The sequence below is a fragment of the Contarinia nasturtii genome, unplaced genomic scaffold, assembly GCF_009176525.2.
Source record: "Contarinia nasturtii isolate CC-2019 unplaced genomic scaffold, AAFC_CNas_1.1 Cnas_scaffold_78, whole genome shotgun sequence".
NCBI lineage: Eukaryota > Metazoa > Arthropoda > Insecta > Diptera > Cecidomyiidae > Contarinia > Contarinia nasturtii.
Genome location: NW_022197436.1, coordinates 2,187,477 through 2,205,388, shown reverse-complemented (window position 1 = coordinate 2,205,388; position 17,912 = coordinate 2,187,477). Strand labels below are relative to the sequence as shown.

At 33.2% G+C, this 17,912-nt stretch overlaps 2 protein-coding genes across 2 annotated transcripts; one reads left to right on the top strand and one right to left on the bottom strand.

Annotated features, from left to right (window-relative positions):
- Positions 1–1,363: 1,363 nt before the first annotated feature.
- Positions 1,364–12,250, top strand: LOC116338366. Its single transcript, XM_031763565.1, has 5 exons — positions 1,364–2,115; positions 9,455–9,645; positions 9,764–9,927; positions 10,890–11,061; positions 11,371–12,250. The coding sequence occupies exons 1-5, from the start codon at positions 2,089–2,091 to the stop codon at positions 11,555–11,557; spliced, it is 741 nt and encodes a 246-aa protein (XP_031619425.1). The 5' UTR covers positions 1,364–2,088; the 3' UTR covers positions 11,558–12,250.
- A 616-nt stretch (positions 12,251–12,866) lies between these two features.
- Positions 12,867–17,677, bottom strand: LOC116339825 (serine/arginine repetitive matrix protein 1). Its single transcript, XM_031765924.1, has 7 exons — positions 17,126–17,677; positions 16,628–16,717; positions 16,387–16,509; positions 15,554–16,281; positions 15,391–15,458; positions 14,570–14,792; positions 12,867–14,487 (listed from the first exon to the last, which is right to left on the bottom strand). The coding sequence occupies exons 1-7, from the start codon at positions 17,135–17,137 to the stop codon at positions 13,188–13,190; spliced, it is 2,544 nt and encodes an 847-aa protein (XP_031621784.1). The 5' UTR covers positions 17,138–17,677; the 3' UTR covers positions 12,867–13,187.
- Between the last annotated feature and the right edge of the window lie 235 nt (positions 17,678–17,912).

Here is a 17,912-nt window from a genome sequence, read left to right as displayed (position 1 = left end):
ATTTAATTTTGATATTTCGTACAAATGTTAATAGATTTTTGAATGATTTTCTAAATGGTTTCCCCGTTGTCAACAAATTCGTCTTGAATATATCGAATTTTGCAGCTTTACAGCACCGTTAGTTTTTTCGGACGCATCGTTACTAAACCAGTTTCATTGAGTTGATTTTGTCAAGTTCGTATTGCCATTGAGCGAGTGGTTACACCGATCCGATTTTCACGATTGATTCTATCCGAAAGTCTGGACACTTTTGTTGATTTCGAGATGATTTTTCCCACAATTCTCTGGGTGATTAGGTTTGATGATACATCTGATAAATGTGATCAGAAATATTCGTTTCGTTGATTGGGTTTGATGATTATTCATGTCCATTTGATGTGATTGTGGAAATATTGGTCTCATTGAATACCAAGGTTTGGTGGAAATCTTCGTGTTGCTTTTGGAAGTCAAGAAAAACTTCGATAGAATTATTTTCAGTCACATTTATTTGGCATTTTGGGCAATTTGAACAATTTTTCTTCAAGCATTTTTTGTGAAACATGTGACCGCATGCTGTTAGTAGACCGACATCGTCTTTTGACTTGAAACAGTTAACACAAATCGAACAAATGACATAAATTTTTGGGTTCATTTTCCGGTGAGCATTTCACAAGATGAAGTACGTAACGGACGAATGCGATGTATTGATTTTGTAGAGATGCAACAGTTGACAAGAATATTGAACACCAAAATCGTTAACTTATGTTTGTGAATTTACGCTTTGGCGCTGCGGAATTTTAAACAGTTATGCAGTCATACAAAAAAATATATGCGTTTGTGATTGCAAGCTATGACACATCGTGTTGTGATTTAAAAAAAAAATATTTAAAAAGTGACACATTTAGACCAATTTTTAGACTCTTCTAATTCGATACTCGATTGATACTTGATATTTGATTTGTTCGAATTCAATTGAATATTTAAACACTTTGATAAAAATAGTTGATTTTCATCATTCTTAAATAGAATTTTTGAAAAGTCTCCTTAAATCCAAAGAAATAGTTAACGATCGTATTCATCGTTGTTTTAGTTGAATTCAAAGAATTACACAGAGATAAAGACAAAAAAGCAACTTCTGAGCTTTTTAATAAAAGTTTTCATTGTCACATTTATTGTTGTTGTTCATTTTGACGTGTGAAGTTCAATGGCGCAAGAGATTCATAAACGAAAATATACATGCAGAAACAGACACACATAAAGCTTGAGCTCAAATACACATTTAAACACACCGAAAGATAAAGACCGAGACATAGTGAGACAGAGACTGGTGATTACCAGAAACAAGAACACGAAGACGATGGTTATAAAGAAACATCGGCTAAAGAAAAGTTACAGTAAATGAATAAATCGAAGTAAAAAAAGAAGAATAAGGAGAATATGAGAAGAAGAAGAAGAGGAAGAAGCAAAATACAGAAGTACAAAACCCACTGAGATTTTTGCCCATGCACAAAGAAGCCACGGAACCATTCCACAGTCAGTCAGTCGACAGCTATCAGTGCTTGTGGTAACAAATTTCAATTTCTGGTACCAAATGAAACAGAAAAAAACGTAGCATTTTCAGTAGCTCGTTTAAATATCGGAGTGCATGTCATCAACATTTTGAACAACAATTTTTTTCCTCAATAATTCTTCTTTTTGTGACTCTTTGTATTTTATTCAATGTAATATATTCGAAATTAATTTTACACGAATATGCTAAAAAAAATTCGTTGATATTGGTTTCTTGTTGTTGTTTATTGCGACAATATTTTGCGGGCTTTCGAGATTTGAATTATTTACGTTAGTGATTAACCGTTTCGTGGTAACATAGCTATCAATTTACCGTTTTCATTCCGACGTTTGGATTAGTTTTCAATTCAAATTCATCACCGTGCTGAGATACAGTTCGCATTTCACTTGAATGAATCATATTACGTATAATTTTTTTCTTTGGCTTTGGTGCATCGAAACTAATCGTCGACAAAATATATTCGAACATTGAACCTTTTTCTTTCCAAAAGTGAACATTTTCTATCTTGGACTAAAATTCTTAAATTGATTCTTATAAAAATGGATTACTTAGGTGCTTTATCAAAAGTAAGTGAAATCTACAATTTTTTTTTTAAATTCCAGGATAATTTTATTTGTTCAAATTTGTAGAATAGTATTCAAGAATTTGCATCACCTTGACTTTAATGCAGTTGAGAATTTATTTGTACAGCATATTTTTTCAACAAAGTTGAATTCAGCGAGAAAAAGATTTGTTATAAAATATGTGAGAACTAAATAATATTTCCTTATAAGTGTATCTGTTCACATTAGATTGGGAACGGTATATACCTACATGAAAAAAAACTATTGAACAAGCGGCTATGATCGCACATCTTGCGTGGTGAAATTAGTAAATAGAAATATAACCAACGATAAAAAAAATATAACACACCACCTCAATAGGAAAAAATCTATACGGTTAAAAAAGCGTAATTAGTTAAACATACACACATCTTTATTCTCATTTATTTGCCTCTCTTTCGCTCTCTTTCTCACTCACTCGTTCCTTTTGTTTCCGCAATATTTATTCTGTATTTTCATTGGAACGACCTGATTTTTTATTATCTCTCTCACTCTGCCACAATATTTATTTGTTATCTCTTTCTGTCATGTGTGCTTTGATCAATTTCGAATCGTCCACAATTTTAAGTGGCTTGCTCTGGTGCAACATATTGTGAAAAAAAAATGACCACACACAACAACACACACATTTATACATATATTGTCGATAGTTGTAATAATAATTCTAATAATATAATTAATAACTAGTTGAGCTAACGCGCAAAAATTCAAAAAAAAGTGATAAATGTCCCGAATAATAGGCCTTGTTAAGCAAACATAACTCATTTCAAAGTCCAATGCAATAGAAAATAATGTGCATGTTACTTGCTTACCTGAGACACACAAAGGAATCCATCACATTAGTCCATATTCTCAGCACATCAATTGGTACTGCAAACGTTTCTAGCTGATTTCTATGCAAATAATCAATCAAATAACACATTCATCTATCTTTCGTATGTTTTTCATTTCACTTATCGATTGGAGGCAGAGAGAAGAGAAGACATGCCATAGCATGTACAAGTCATGCTCATGCTAATACACAGAATATATATTCTGAAATACAATTAGCAACAGCATGATCATTTTCCATTAAAGCCAAACAAATGGGACCTTTTTGTGCCTTTCTTCGTTTATCACTCGGACTTTTGTAAATAGTATTCATGTTGTCATAAAAAAACCGAAATTATTTTTGATTTCAATCGCGCGCGCACATACACATCCACATATAAACGGTTTACGGTTAAATGTTGAGCAAGAAATTCTTAAGAGATCGGAACCGAATGTACACGTCTCTCGGCTGTACAGTGTTGTGGTTTCATTCGATATGGCTGAGAACATGAATCGAATATCAGACAGCAAGCAAGACAGAGAGACACAAGCGATTCTTTTTCTCCTTTCAACATTTATCTATACAAGCTTGAACGGAGCCAAAAGATTCAAAATGACGGTATGACGATGGTGAAGAAATGTAATTTGACGAAGAACAAGAATAATATAACACATGAAGACACATAACAAGAAACCGTTATATCGCGCGGCTTCGTCGTCGTCATCGTCGTTGCCTGTTGTTGTCGTCTTGGTTTCTTTTCGATAGCATTGCAATACGGTTGGCCACGAAAACAAGTCAATACATACACAATAAGAGCACGATCGAAGAAATAGAAAGAGAGAAAATGATACATAGAGAAAGAGAATTAAAACGAACGATGCAAAGAAATGGAAAAGAACTCGCGCGCACCATGCGCACACGAAAAAAAAAATCTACACACAGTCATAACTTGGTGATGGCGTACCATAAAACAGCCATCAGAAAATGTAGGTGAGCTAATGGAATGTACAAATGTACTACATTCAAGGCAAATAAAAAAGAGCCAAAGCCAATGCCAAAAACAAAACAGAAACTAAACCGCGCTTTATTCTCACCATGCAAATCACATTGTGTGTGGTTTTTTTTCTTCTTTTTCTTTAACTTGCGCATACAACAGAAAAAGCCTGTGATATTTGATTTTTATACTTTGATATCAAACATCACATCATACCACAATTTTACTCGTCGAACTTGCACCCGAACTGAAAACGAGTGTTCCAATCCAATTAAATACGAAATAATTATCCGTGTTGTGTGCTATTTATAGTTGGCAATTCAATTGTTTTTTACTTCAATTGTTCTATACTAGACGCACGCTTATCTTTTTCTTTCACAAACTTTCTTGTATGACGGCGTGACATTTAATGAATGACTTTTTCAGTCAGTACAAATGTTCTTACGGCTGGTTTGGCTGTACAAGACTTCCGTTTCATCTTAACCCATATGGCTCCAAACATATATTTAAATTGATTCTTAAATAAATAATTGAAAATTTGAATTGTAATCAAAATCGTTACCACCAAGCAAATTGTGGTCACGATTAAATATGCTTTCAGTCACAGTAAGCTGAATTAAAAGTAGAACACGATCAAATCGAACTATGCGATCGGTTCGAAAAATAAAATAAAATCCGTCGATCGGAGGCTTTTATTAATTTGTATCAAAATTTGCCCCGAAAGACTGCATACGATTTATTTTTCTCACAATTAAAACAAAACATACACTTCGAGTCTGAAGAGGATAGAAAAATGAGTAAAAAAAACTAGTCATCGTTGATAATTTTTGGCTGTTTCGACACCATTTTCTTTTTAAAATTTGACTCAAACAAGAATGGGAAAAAGAAAAGTTAAGATTTTCATTGTTCACTCGTTGGAACAATTCTTATTTGCTTCATTCATTAGCAATACGTCTTTTGCATGTACTTTGAGAGTTTTCAGGTGGTTGGATCGTTACCATTATCTTTATTGTATATCTTCATCACGTGAACTTGTGAATTTGGCAATATTTTATACATTTTCCCATTCTTTATTTCGGTTTTCGGACATGCCCATTTCAACAATAAAAACATTGCTTTCATTTTGTCTCCAAATTCTAGGGACGTTGCTCATTTCTCTGAATGAATCAATTTTATTTGAATAAGAAGAATTTCAAACGATAAGCGACAGATAAACAATAGAAAAAAGAACTTAAAAACCAAACATTGATCTTCATCTTATTTACGCCAAAATAAAGTTTTGTGGTAGTCAAAGTCAAGTTAGTAAACATTTTTTTTAATGAATCAGGTAGCTGTGAGCCTCACTTGAGAACCAGATTGAGCAAAATAATAGCGCAAAGTTCAAGTCATCTTACATTTCACTATTTAAATTTTCTTCCGTAAATACACGATGAGATGAAACAAATCACGTATTCAATTAGTTTTTTTTTCTTCGCCGAAATACATTTACTATGCAAATTTTATATGTTCAAGCGCGACACAATGTATAATGAAGCACTTAAAGTCGTTTTCGATGATCGCATTGATCAGGGTACGTGTGTGCGCACGTAAAAAAATGTACGAAACAAAACCATTGAAATTAGTTTGACATCCGTTGATAATGATATAATTGTGGAAATTGTATCTTAAATCTCGGCTGTATTATAAAACGTATATTATTCGCACTTTGAATTGGTTGTTGTCTTGAGTCCATCGCTCCAAGTGAAATTATATGATAAAATAAAAAGATTTTATCTTAAATAGGGAATTGAATCTTTGTGAATACAACATAAAATTGGAAATTTTAAACGCTCACGTTTTTCTTACTAAAAAAAAAACTAAACTATTTTATAGCATTTGTATGCTCAATTGTACGTTCGTGAATGAAAACGTGAGCCAAACATTACATGCCTATCGAAAAGATAAAAGGAACGTGAATTCATTGAATCAAAAAAAAAAAAAAAAAAAAAACGAAAAACTAACAGTGTCACGTAAAAAGTTACGCTTTTCCACATTGGCTATCTTTTGATAAAAATCTTTGAATATCATAATGACTTTTCCAACAGCGCGTCGAAAATGATTGATTAGTTTTCAATGAACGTGTTCATATTATTAGACGGAAAGGATAAATTTGCTCGAAATTTCTCTTCATTTCCGTTACGGCGAAAAAAAATAGATGTAATAATCTCAAATTGGATTTAAAGCATTGTTTTTTTAACATTTGAAATTTCGGTTTCCTCCGCGACAAATTTCGCGTATTTTCATTGAATATTAAAACAACATATCAAAGCACGTTAATTTATTTGCCGTCAATTTCTTTTTCTTTTTCAAAATTCATACATACACAAAGTTCATGGCCTGAACCGAAAACATTTCGTTTTTAACAACAAAAAAACTGGTCTACTTTAGTCGCCCCGATAGTGTGTTGCTGATAAATTACTTTCGATGAATTTAAAATAGTTCTAGTTCATGAGCGGTTTTTTTTCATAACTTTCTCTGTTTTCGAATTGTCCGAAGTGTTACAGATATGTAGACAGATACTCACACAATCACCAAATGACAACATTTTTTTTTCAACGCAACCGTTTTAATTTCACTAAAAAATTCGCACGTTCATGTGTATCAGGTACATGCGGCAGAGTTCACGCACATTGAGAACAATATGAAAAGCAAGTTGAAGTTACAGACAATAAAGAAAACAAGAAGTGCAACAGGTTCATAGTTAACAGCAATGAGCTGAAGAACAAGTAAAATTGTGTGTAAAGTCGGAGACGACAACTTCCGTGTGCTAGATCAGTCTGATATAAATAAAAAAAATAACAGCTACAATTATTGAATGAAAAATAAAGAGACATAAAAAATATCACGATCAACGTATGGGTACACGCTCTTGAGAAATGCGAATTTATTTACACTCAATGAGGAAATTTGATATTATAAATAAACAATGGTTAATAAATAATCATTACACAACTTACAAGAGAAATAAACCGTACGAAAATCGCCTCTTTGAAACGATTCTTCTTTCTAGCAATATTTGGTGCTGTTGGTAAATCAATTACATGAGCATAATTAATTTATATTATTATATTTAAACATCGAGTATGAGACACAGACTGCGACATTATTCAAAAACTTGAATAATCATCTTACTATTTTGACCATATACGATTAATTAAAAAAAAACGACGTAAAAAAGACGTTTTTATACTTGACTACTTTCTTTGAATAACCAATCATAATCATTATCTGTTATGATTACCAATTTGCCTGACTCTGATGAGTAGAAATAAAGAATATTGTAATAATCAAGCACATAAATGCTGATTCGCTTTTCTTTTGCAAATGAAATGGAAATTACAACGACGATAACATTTTCGTTTGATAGGTTGGTCATTTTTATATTCTATGAATGAAATATGCTGTTGCTAAATGCTTCTTCAAATGCTGTTGTTAAATTAGTCAGTAATTTGATTAATTTCGATTTTTTTTTGAAACAAACTGATTTTATTCGATCGAATAACAAAGAAAATGATGCTTTCAATATGATATTTGAACATCGCAGAGTAAACACACAAAATATTAAAAAAAAAAAAAAAAAAAACAATAAATTGTCAAAAATGTGAAGAACTCCAAAAATTTAAAGCAAAAAACATTTTTTGTTTGCATTTTTATCTTTACATTTGGATTAACCTGTTATTTTGCTCAAATTTTTTTGTACTACTTTTGCTCAAATTCAAACTTCACTTACTTAATCTAAGTGTCAGCTATTAATTGGCTTAACTGTACTCGTGACAGACACAAAGCAACTTAAATTTAAAAAATGTGCAGTGTTTTTGCTCTGAGGCATTCACATAGTGTGTGCTGCGAAAGACAATATAGAGCCGGAGCGATAATTATATATATACATAGGTTTGTAGATCTCAATACCTCATTCTCATCATGATCGAGGTGACGAGACATTACAGCGAAGTGATACGATAGTACATTAGTTTATGCTTATAATCAGAATCAGTATATGATCCTCTGTCTCTCAGACAAGATTTATGATATAAAACACACCTCATATACCTCTTTAGAACCGCAGAAATAATACTCGCAAGCAATATCAATACATGCCGTAGAAACTGGTTGATTAATCTAACTTTACTGAGAAGAAGAAAAAAACCGACTAAAAGAATTGCATTGACTCTTAAAAAGAAAAGAACGACTCATATTTCAGAATGATGTTTTCGATTCTTCATACCTACGTTGAAACAATGACGTGTGCACATTTTGAAACCGGGTGAATCAAATAAAATAGTTATATTGCTATGGCAATAGCACTATAGTGACAAATTGAGAGAAAGAGAGGAAGAGAAATAAATTGGTTAATGCTCGGTTCATTGACATTGATCCGCTACGACTTCTCATATAAGTTATAATGCGCAAGCGAAAGAGTCAACCATGATCTAAGGTATGCGCCACGGATTTTTCTTCTTTTCATTTAGTTTTTTCTTCTAAATATGTCTCGTTAAACAAATTCCGTCTCGTTGAATACAAACAATTGATATCACATAACAAACAAATAATGAATGTATCGCCTTCTCATGTCAAACTCATGTCAAACTCACACTGAATTTTTAGTCATCGTTCATCATTACATCTCAAAATTATTATTTCAAAAATACGAATCGAGTTTGACTGGTTAGTGATTGATATAGGCTGCAATCATAATCAAATTTTTTTTTTAATATTGAAATGAATGAGTTTTCCATGTCACATTCCACAGAAATTTCCGCGAAACAAAGTATTCAAATTACTTGCACTTACTTTCTCGATTTGGAAGTGAAATAAAAATATCTCTTTCAATTTTATTTGTGTTGCAGTTGTTACTTTCCTACAACATTATATGTGTGATTTCGTCAATCACATCAAAGATTGCTATCAGTCCAATGAAATTCTATGTTATTCTTTTTCAACGGGATATTTATCTTCATCAATCCATTTCTTTCTCTTTCTTGATCGTGAGCGCATTCATTCATACTTGGCCTGAATCGAATTGAACGAAAATTTCTCTTTCTTTATCATTATTCGTCATTGTTTGGGAATCATATTTTGTGTCCCCCATTTACTTTAACATGTGTATGTGTATGCAGGTGTGTGTGTGCACGCTACTAATCATAGTCTGTGTCATTCATAATCGACACATGATCAATTCACCAAGTAACTGTTTTTCTTCTTCTTCAAAATCGCACAATCAAATATCTTTCTTTTTTACCGATTTTACTGTGTTAAGATACCTTGACTGAGTTACCGGCTGGATATGTGCTTCTATTCAGTTGGAAAATGTGTGACAATTTTGACCAAAAATTCAATTATCTAAGCATTTGGTCCCAGAATCACTAGACAGTCAAGAATGTCCTTGGATTTAATTTTAATTTTGATGTTTAAAACTTTTGTAATTGATTTGGATTATTTTTGTTCTAAAAATTGAATAGGTTTTAACAGTTTATACAATATTCACAATATGTGTATCATCATTGGTACATTCGTCAGTGAGATCGAAATCGATGTGGTCCACATATCCAACAGAACGATGCACAACTGATACAAAACTTAAATATCTATCCGGAAACGCTCTCACCGACGATGTCAACTGTATTGGACCCAATAATGCACCATATCCAAGGTAATTTTCACAAAGACGTGATTGAAGTTATTGGAATTAGTTTTTGGTTAGCTTCTATCTACGATGAATTCAAAATATTTCACTACTGATAAACATTTTGATAAATTGACTCTTGCAGTGCAACCATTCAAAAAGTGTACAGCCATTGGTCAAGCGGAGCAAGAAAAGGACGAATGAATGGACAAATTCCACCAACACTTGATCCATCACTCACACAAAGCATGCTAATGAATTCATATTCACTGGCCAATCATGATGTTCATAGTTTAGCTGTTCGAAATGGTAAATATTATTATGAATTAGATAAAGAGAAAGACATTATCATAAAGTCATTATTGAAAGTGTTGAATCTTCTTTATTAAAAAAAAAGAACTTTGCATTTTCAACTGCGTTCAACAAAGATGACAAGAAAAAAAACACCTTTTCGCAAATGGAAAATGGCAGTCCTTATTTGTTGATTACATGCCATAAAATGTACGAGTCAATTTTATAAATCTCATTGCTTGTGATAATATGTAAAGACTAAGTGTGCCACCAAAACTTAAATCAAAAATTTAAATACACTCTCATCGGCCAAAGTTATGCATAATAATTGACGAATACAGCACATAGGCAGCACAGCAACAAGTCGGTTGAACCGACGAATAGAATGCAAGAGAAGGTCGACGACGGCTTTTGATTTGTGCCATTTTTGAGCGCGTTTAAGAACTTCAGTTATTTTGTTTTTTCACTTGATGAGTTTTTTTTCTTCTTTTTTTTTTGTTGAAATATTATATATATGTCGGTGTGCCATTTCTTTGTGTTTTTCTGACTCTGATTTATTTACATTCACCGAACGCGTATTGAACATATCTTGCAATTTAAAAAGCAACTCTCCGGAATTGATTGTGGGAAATATTTCCTATCTTTCACTTATTTTGTGTGAACAAAAAAAATTCTATCACTCAGCGACGATACAATTCCGAATGAAATTTTTGGAATGTAGAACAATAGACCTATTGATTTGTTTATATAAACAATAGGCTCAAATCAATAGGCCGGTTGTTCTACATTCCGAACATTCAGAATTATACCATAAAATCGTCATTGGATGCTGTGCAGTGAAATGCATATTCAGCAATTGACACGATCTACGCTTTTTTTCCATGTTTACCCAAGTTTTTTTGTTCAGTTTTTTTTTTTCGCTGCTCGGAGGTTTATAGACATAGGTAAAATGTTTATTGATTTTTTTTTTTCTTTTGCAGCCCGTGCGTTAACTTCCGTGGAAAAATGTAATGCAACGCCGGCACGTCTCTGTAAAACACGCTATAATACTACGGCGCCAATGTACGGCGTTAGTTTAACATCGGGTCAACCTGTGACAATCGTGCAAAAATTCCCAGATTTATTGCAGCAAGTGGTGTTTGAAGTGTGCGAGTAAGTTGATTGGTTTTCTTTCTTTCTTTTCTTGTTTCTTAGATTTTGTGAGCTATTCTTATTTAGTTTTCTCGTGATTTATTGCTTTAATAATAGAATGCAGATTGTTGGCCACAAGCAAATTTTTTTTTCTGTCTCTCTCTTTCTGAATTTTATATGCTCTAATTGCGCCTTTTTTCGCTTATTTTTTTGTTTGTTTGTGTGTCAATTTAACTGTTTAATAGTCATTTAAACCGATACTGTGAAATGGAATCAAAAGTGTTCTTATTATTATTTTCTTCTTTTTTTTAAATTTAAAATGATGCTTAGATCTTCCGAGTGTGATGTTGTCCGTGGTGAATGCACACAAACCTATGTTCCGTATTTGTTTTTGGTGATTCCACTAGGACCCGTCACATTAACCGGCCAAGATTATGTTCTTGTTGAGAGTGGATGCGTGTGCAAACCAAAATATGCTGGAGATGCCACAGCCGATTCAAAGCCACCAACATCTTAGTTTAGCCCCAAAATTCATTCGTCTTCAATCAAGCCACGAAGAAGAGATTTATTCGTTTGTCTGTTTTTCTTTCTTTCTCTTTTCCAATCCAAATACAAAAAATTGCACACATGCATAAATTATTCAAAATACAATGTGATGATGGATGATTTATGATGAAATAAATGTCAATATTGGAAAATGAATGATTGCTCGTAACGGCCAATTTTTTTAATCGTACAGTTTCAACAATATTCTTTCGATTATAAGAGAAAAAATGAACATAAAATTCAAATTGAATAAAAAAAAAGTGTTGTCAATAGTTAGAAATGATTTTGTTTCTCAAATGAAATATATATTGCGCCCCATTATTTTAATGTAGTCATATTGCGATTTTCACATTTTAATTTAAAACCATCTATTTATTTAGTAATACTAATTTTAATTCTCTTCGAAACGATTTGAATATATTTATATACACACACCGATTTCTTTTTTATTATTTAACTTGTATGAAGGGCAAAAGTGAAATCAAAAAATGTAACTACCTGAAAAGACGTAAATTTTATTTGGAAATTAGCGAACAAGCAAGTTGATTTAAGTTTTAATCAAGGAAGTATAATTTGAAGCCCGCTAAAAGAACAGAGAACAAAAAAGCATTTAAGCATTAATGTATAAAAGTTGAATAAATTTTGTATTTAGTTATATCTTAAATCTGGATTTTTCTTTTGTTTTGGATAAAGTTTTGAACTTTCGAAAAAAAAACCATGTGACACCATTTTTTTCTTCCCCTTTTTTCGTTTCAGAGTCCTCATATTGAGAATGAAATCGAAAACTTTGTATGGGAGGTACAGCCAATTTTCATTGGAATTCCTTCTAACGTCATCAAACTAGATGTATCATGAAAAAGTCCATTCAACCTCGGCCTCCTTAAAAGATACCAAATCAAGATTTTTTTTTAAGCGGTGTGGATCACTACTTCTCATCAATCTGCATTGGTTACTTACCCTGCGTCAAAAAAATTATTACTTCCTCTATTATCGATACATCCACCGGTGATATTCTGTTTGACCATCAGGGGAAATGGACAAAATATGCAAAGGCGAAGTTGGATACCATTACTAGTTAGTGTGAGTTTCAACTACCTCGCATAGTTTGTGCTCGCTTGGGTGACACTTAGTTCGATGTATTAGTTTTTTCTGTACTTAACTCTCAGTATCCATCAAGCAAGTTGGATTAACGACTTGATCAAACAAATTATTGACTTAATATTCCAAAACCAATCAGCATAAATTTGTTGCTAGTTTTATAAAATTAAAAAAGAATTGAAAACAGTTGGAAATCGTATTTGGTTATTTTTATTTTTGTTATGTTGGGATGTATGTACTACAAATCCGTATGAATGATCTTAATTTAAACAAAATAAGAGGAAAAAACACATCCTTCAGGGTGTTTGGTTTTTTTTATCCACAAAACTGTGTTCCTTTTAGAATTGTGATCATATGAATTACATATTTAAAAAAAAGTAAACTAAACATTAAAAAAATCAGCATGAGCACTAGATATCTGAAGCCAAATGGGCTATGGAATTATTAATAATAATAATTAAAATGAAACCGTACTCAAATAAAATTAACTGCTTTCGGACTATTTAATCTGAAGTACTGCTGTTTTGTTTTTTCATTGATTTCAGTGCTTTCTCTCGTAATTGCTTCTCTAATGCATCGTTTACAACGTATGTGCCCCGGTGTATGCCTCTTGTACGTTCATCATCTGACTGTGATTCCCGGTTGTCCGTTTTACTATGTTTCTTGTGTTTCTTGTGTTTTTTATGTTTCTTGTGCTTTTTAGTTTTTTTTGACTTTTTACGTTTCTCTTCGGCCTCGGAATCGCTTGAACTGTCATCGGATATTTTTCGCGACGATTTCGATGATTTCTTTTTCGATAGTGACTCTTTCGATGAATCTGCTTCCGATTCAGAAGTCGATGGTTTACGTTTTGGCGCTTTTCGAATGGCCGACTCATCGACTTTGGCCTTTTTGCTGGGCGACGCCGATTCATCAATCATTTCACTTGGACGCTTATATCTGCCAGACGTCGACGATGATGATGATTTTTGCACACTTGATGGTGGTTCTTTGGGCTTAGATTTTTCTTTTTCCTTTTCCTTTTCCTTTTCCTTTTCCTTTTCTTTTTCTTTCTCATTTTTGGTCTTATCCCGTTCTTTTTCTCTTTCTCGTTCCTTTTCTCTCTCTTTTTCGCGTTCTCGTCCTTTTTCTCGATTTGTTTCCCTTTGTTTTTCTTTGGAACGTCTATCAAAGTCGTCATCAGTCGAACTATCTCCAGAACTATCTGATGAATACTTTTTCTTTTTCTTGGTCACCACTTTAACATCGCTATCAGACGAATTGGATTCATCGCTTGAATCATCAACGGAGGGTTTCACCGATTTTTTCGACAATGATCGACTGTCCGGTTTTGATGCACTCGGCAATTGTGTGTTGGTCACTGAACGTTCGTTCTTCTTTAAAAATGGTGATGGTGTACGCGATAAACTGGTCGAATATTGACGATTCAACCTTGCATTACTTGGTTTGGTCACATCATCAATTGGTTTTTTATCAATCTTGGCCTTTGTCACTTTATCACTGGCTGATGCTTGCGATTTAATAGGTGATTCTGTTTCCAATTTGCTCTTCTGATTTTGACTTTCTTTTTCGACTTTTCGATCACTACCACCGTCACTGAAGCGGGGCCGTTCACGTTTTCTGTCACGCTCTCTGGACGACTGATGTCTATCGCGTGAATTTCTTCTCAATGGCTTTCGATTGCGATCTCTATCTCGGCTATAACTGCGACGATTATTCCGGTTATTGCGTATGTTTCGCATCGGACTACGGCGACGATTTTGATTCCAACGATTAGGTAGAGGTGACCATCGTCTTCCAAATCTTATTTTATACAATTTTTGAGAGAAATTTATGCCAATTAATTTTAAAATTTTAATTCAAATCTTATCCATTAACTAATTACCTGTCACGATTCATATCACGATTATCACGTCGTGGAGAGCGTGAACGATTTCGCGGTGATCGGTTTCTTGAGTTTCGTCGATGACGTGATGTTGATCGGCGATTATTTGCCGGCCGATCTCTGGCTCGATCAGGTGATTCACTACGTGAAGAATCTCTGTTGTTACGATAGTGTCGCTTTTTCTGTACACTATTTTCACTCTTATGAATTTCCTTACTTTTGTCTGAAAATCATTAAACAAAATTTTCCCTGATAGTACCTCCTTTTTAAAGTATAATATTTTTCGGATTGTTTTGGAATCCAAATCAATTTCGTTATCTTACTTCTATGTATTGAGAGGAAAAATGTGGCAACATTTCATATCAAATAACCAAAGCGGTGCCCTTAGTTTAAGTACTATTTTGGTACAGTTATATTCCTTTATTTTGGAACTCTATGCACTTTAAGTTCGATAGATAAAACATGCAAAAATCAATTTGTAACAGATAATTGGAAATGTATAATAATATTACAAAAACGCGAGAAAGATCTATTTTTCATGCTTTTTGTGAAGTAAAGAAAATATGATGACTGTACCAAATTCTCCAGTTTTTGGAAAGCGGAAATAGGCGATGCAATGAAATCCCTATTAAAGAGCTAGATGACGAAACACAGTCGTCATGTAAATGAAATATTTTCAAGACATTTTTTTTCTTCTCAAGACATACAACAAGCTAACATTTATTTGTATCGGTTAATTGAAAGTTGCAGCACCGAAAAACATTTTTGTTAAAAGATTTGTATTTAATTTTGACCTGTACTGTATTGAAACTAATACTTACTTCTTTTATTTATTGATGTCGATCGAGAACGCGATCGAGAACGTGACCGTTTCTTAGCTCCGATTGATCTAAGATTATAGTAGGAAAAATCTCACGTCAATACATAAATGCAACCTTTAAAATTTTCCATAAAAATTGAAAAAAAAGAGAAGAAAAATATTACCTGGATTTTGATCGACTTGCACTTTTATTTTTGCGATTATTTGAGCGGGATCGAGACCGTGAATGTGAACGTGAGAGTGAACGTTGGTTTCGTTTTTTTCCCTCAGCCATATTGAATAATTTATTTTGTATGTTTGAAAGTGCAGCTGATTTGGCGTCACCTTTTTGGTCCCCCGATTCACGGTTTTTTGTCGAATTTTCGGAATGATTTTTCGATGAAGAGTTTGTATAGCGACCTCTTGAACGTTCGGTTGATCGATCGCGTGAGCGTTGTCTTGACGACGAAATTCTACTGATGTTATCTTTGTTTTTTTCAATTGATGGGCTTCGCTTGCCCTTCGATGCATTTTCATCAATTTTTTCTGGTACACTGGTTGAATCTGCCGACTGTTTACGGGGACCTGGTGACGGTGATGGTGCCGATTGCTTTTGAACGGAAGGTTCTCGACTGCTGTCACGGCTACTTCGTGGCCTGAATCGTCCTGATCGTGGTGCCGAATTATCCGAATCACTTTTTCCTCTCTCACTTTTCTCCCGTTCAAACAGTTTATTCTCTTCGTCTCGCCTCAATATTTCATCTTTTTTCTGCTGTATGAATTCTTCCGGTATGCCTGTTTCCGATTCTTGAGCAGATAATAATAGCGCCCATAATTCATCCATAAATTGTCGAGCATTTTTTCCATTCAAAAATCCTGTCATATTGATTTGCATCTTTTTTGGGCATGGATACTAGATGAAAAAACAAACAAATAATGACATATACAAAAGAAGAATTTAATTTAAAAGTCTAAATAAAATATGTGATAAAACAAAAAAAAAAAATTGTTTATTTACCTTGTCCTCCAGTTGGTTGTACACAAACTCAACTACAACATCATCTTCAATGTGTAAGTATTCAGTGATTTTTTTGCTGATCCACGGTCGTAGAACATCAAGCTTTACTTTCTCCATGTCAACCTGAACAAAGCAAAAACAAAGTTTGCATTTATGTTATACGGTCATCTTATCAACAAAAACAATGGTATGTAATGTCAGCGAAAAAAATCGCACACACACACACAAATAAAATGCATACCCTTTGATTCAAGCAATCACCAAATTTCATTTGCTTCAGCAATTTCTTCTCCTTATCGCTAAAGCGAGTATCCTGTTGTTGATTTGTCCCCTGAAATTTGTTTTTTTTTTTTACATTATCAGTACACGTATATCAATATGTAGTTGTAGGCACAATTGAAAAATCGATATATTAAGCGGTATCCAATTTGTTTGCTTTTCTCACTCAATTCAAAATGGAATGAGTCATGAACAGCGATGAAAATTTTAATAACAACCATTTCTAACCCGATAGATTTGCACTGTTGATTAAATAATTCGCAAAATGTGTCGCAAAATAAATAACTAGTTAACTCAGAATGTGGTGTGCAACACGCAATATTGCCGACGAAGTGACAAAACTATTAATAATAAATAATATTGATAACTCGATGCGTATATTGTTCGGTTAACCGCAAAAGTGCACAGCTAGGTAGAGATTATGACAAAACTTCTTTGTTTTTTTTCTATTTGTACTTACTGTAAACATCATCTTGTCTATGGTTGAATTCTTCGATTTGATAGTATTACGAACAGCAAAGTGAAATGTATGCAGCGAATGGGTATTGCGATTTCAGTTATGGCTTTCTACAAAAAAAAATACTCACAAATACTGTGTGAGAATCTTACAGTATTTATATTTTTGTAATTCGGTGTCGGTTCTACGTTCGCCTTGCGAACAGACCAAGAGACCCAAAAAAATTCTGTTCTCCACACAAAAAACGTTTAAATTGCACTCCGTTGCATTTTCTTTTCTTAAAATATGTGTGTTGTTGAACTGATTGGAGTTTGATATGGTGTAAAACTTTGACACTTGATATTAAAAAAAAAATTCCGTCCCGAAATTTACAAATCGAGGAATTGTCAAACGTTTTGTTCTTTTTACAATATTTCAACAAATCACAATCATAATTAACTTTTGATATTGGAACAATTTTAATATCAGACACATCTATTATACGACCAACAACGACGATGATGAAAAAAACTCAATCGTTCATGCCGCTTAAATTGCAAAATGGCCGGGATACTTCACTGTCTATTATTTATAGTTGGAATTGAAAATACCGAATGTGTGTATGATAGTTCAATGTATTCTTTTTGACGCATCTACGGAGATGATGAGTGTGGTTTTTTTGTTGAGCATTTGAAAGCAGAGAAATGTGTGCGTTTCATTCAACACAGCGAATACAACACATAAACGGTTATTTCATAAACACATTCATTGATTTGACATTACACACAGCGATTGACACACGGCGAAATCG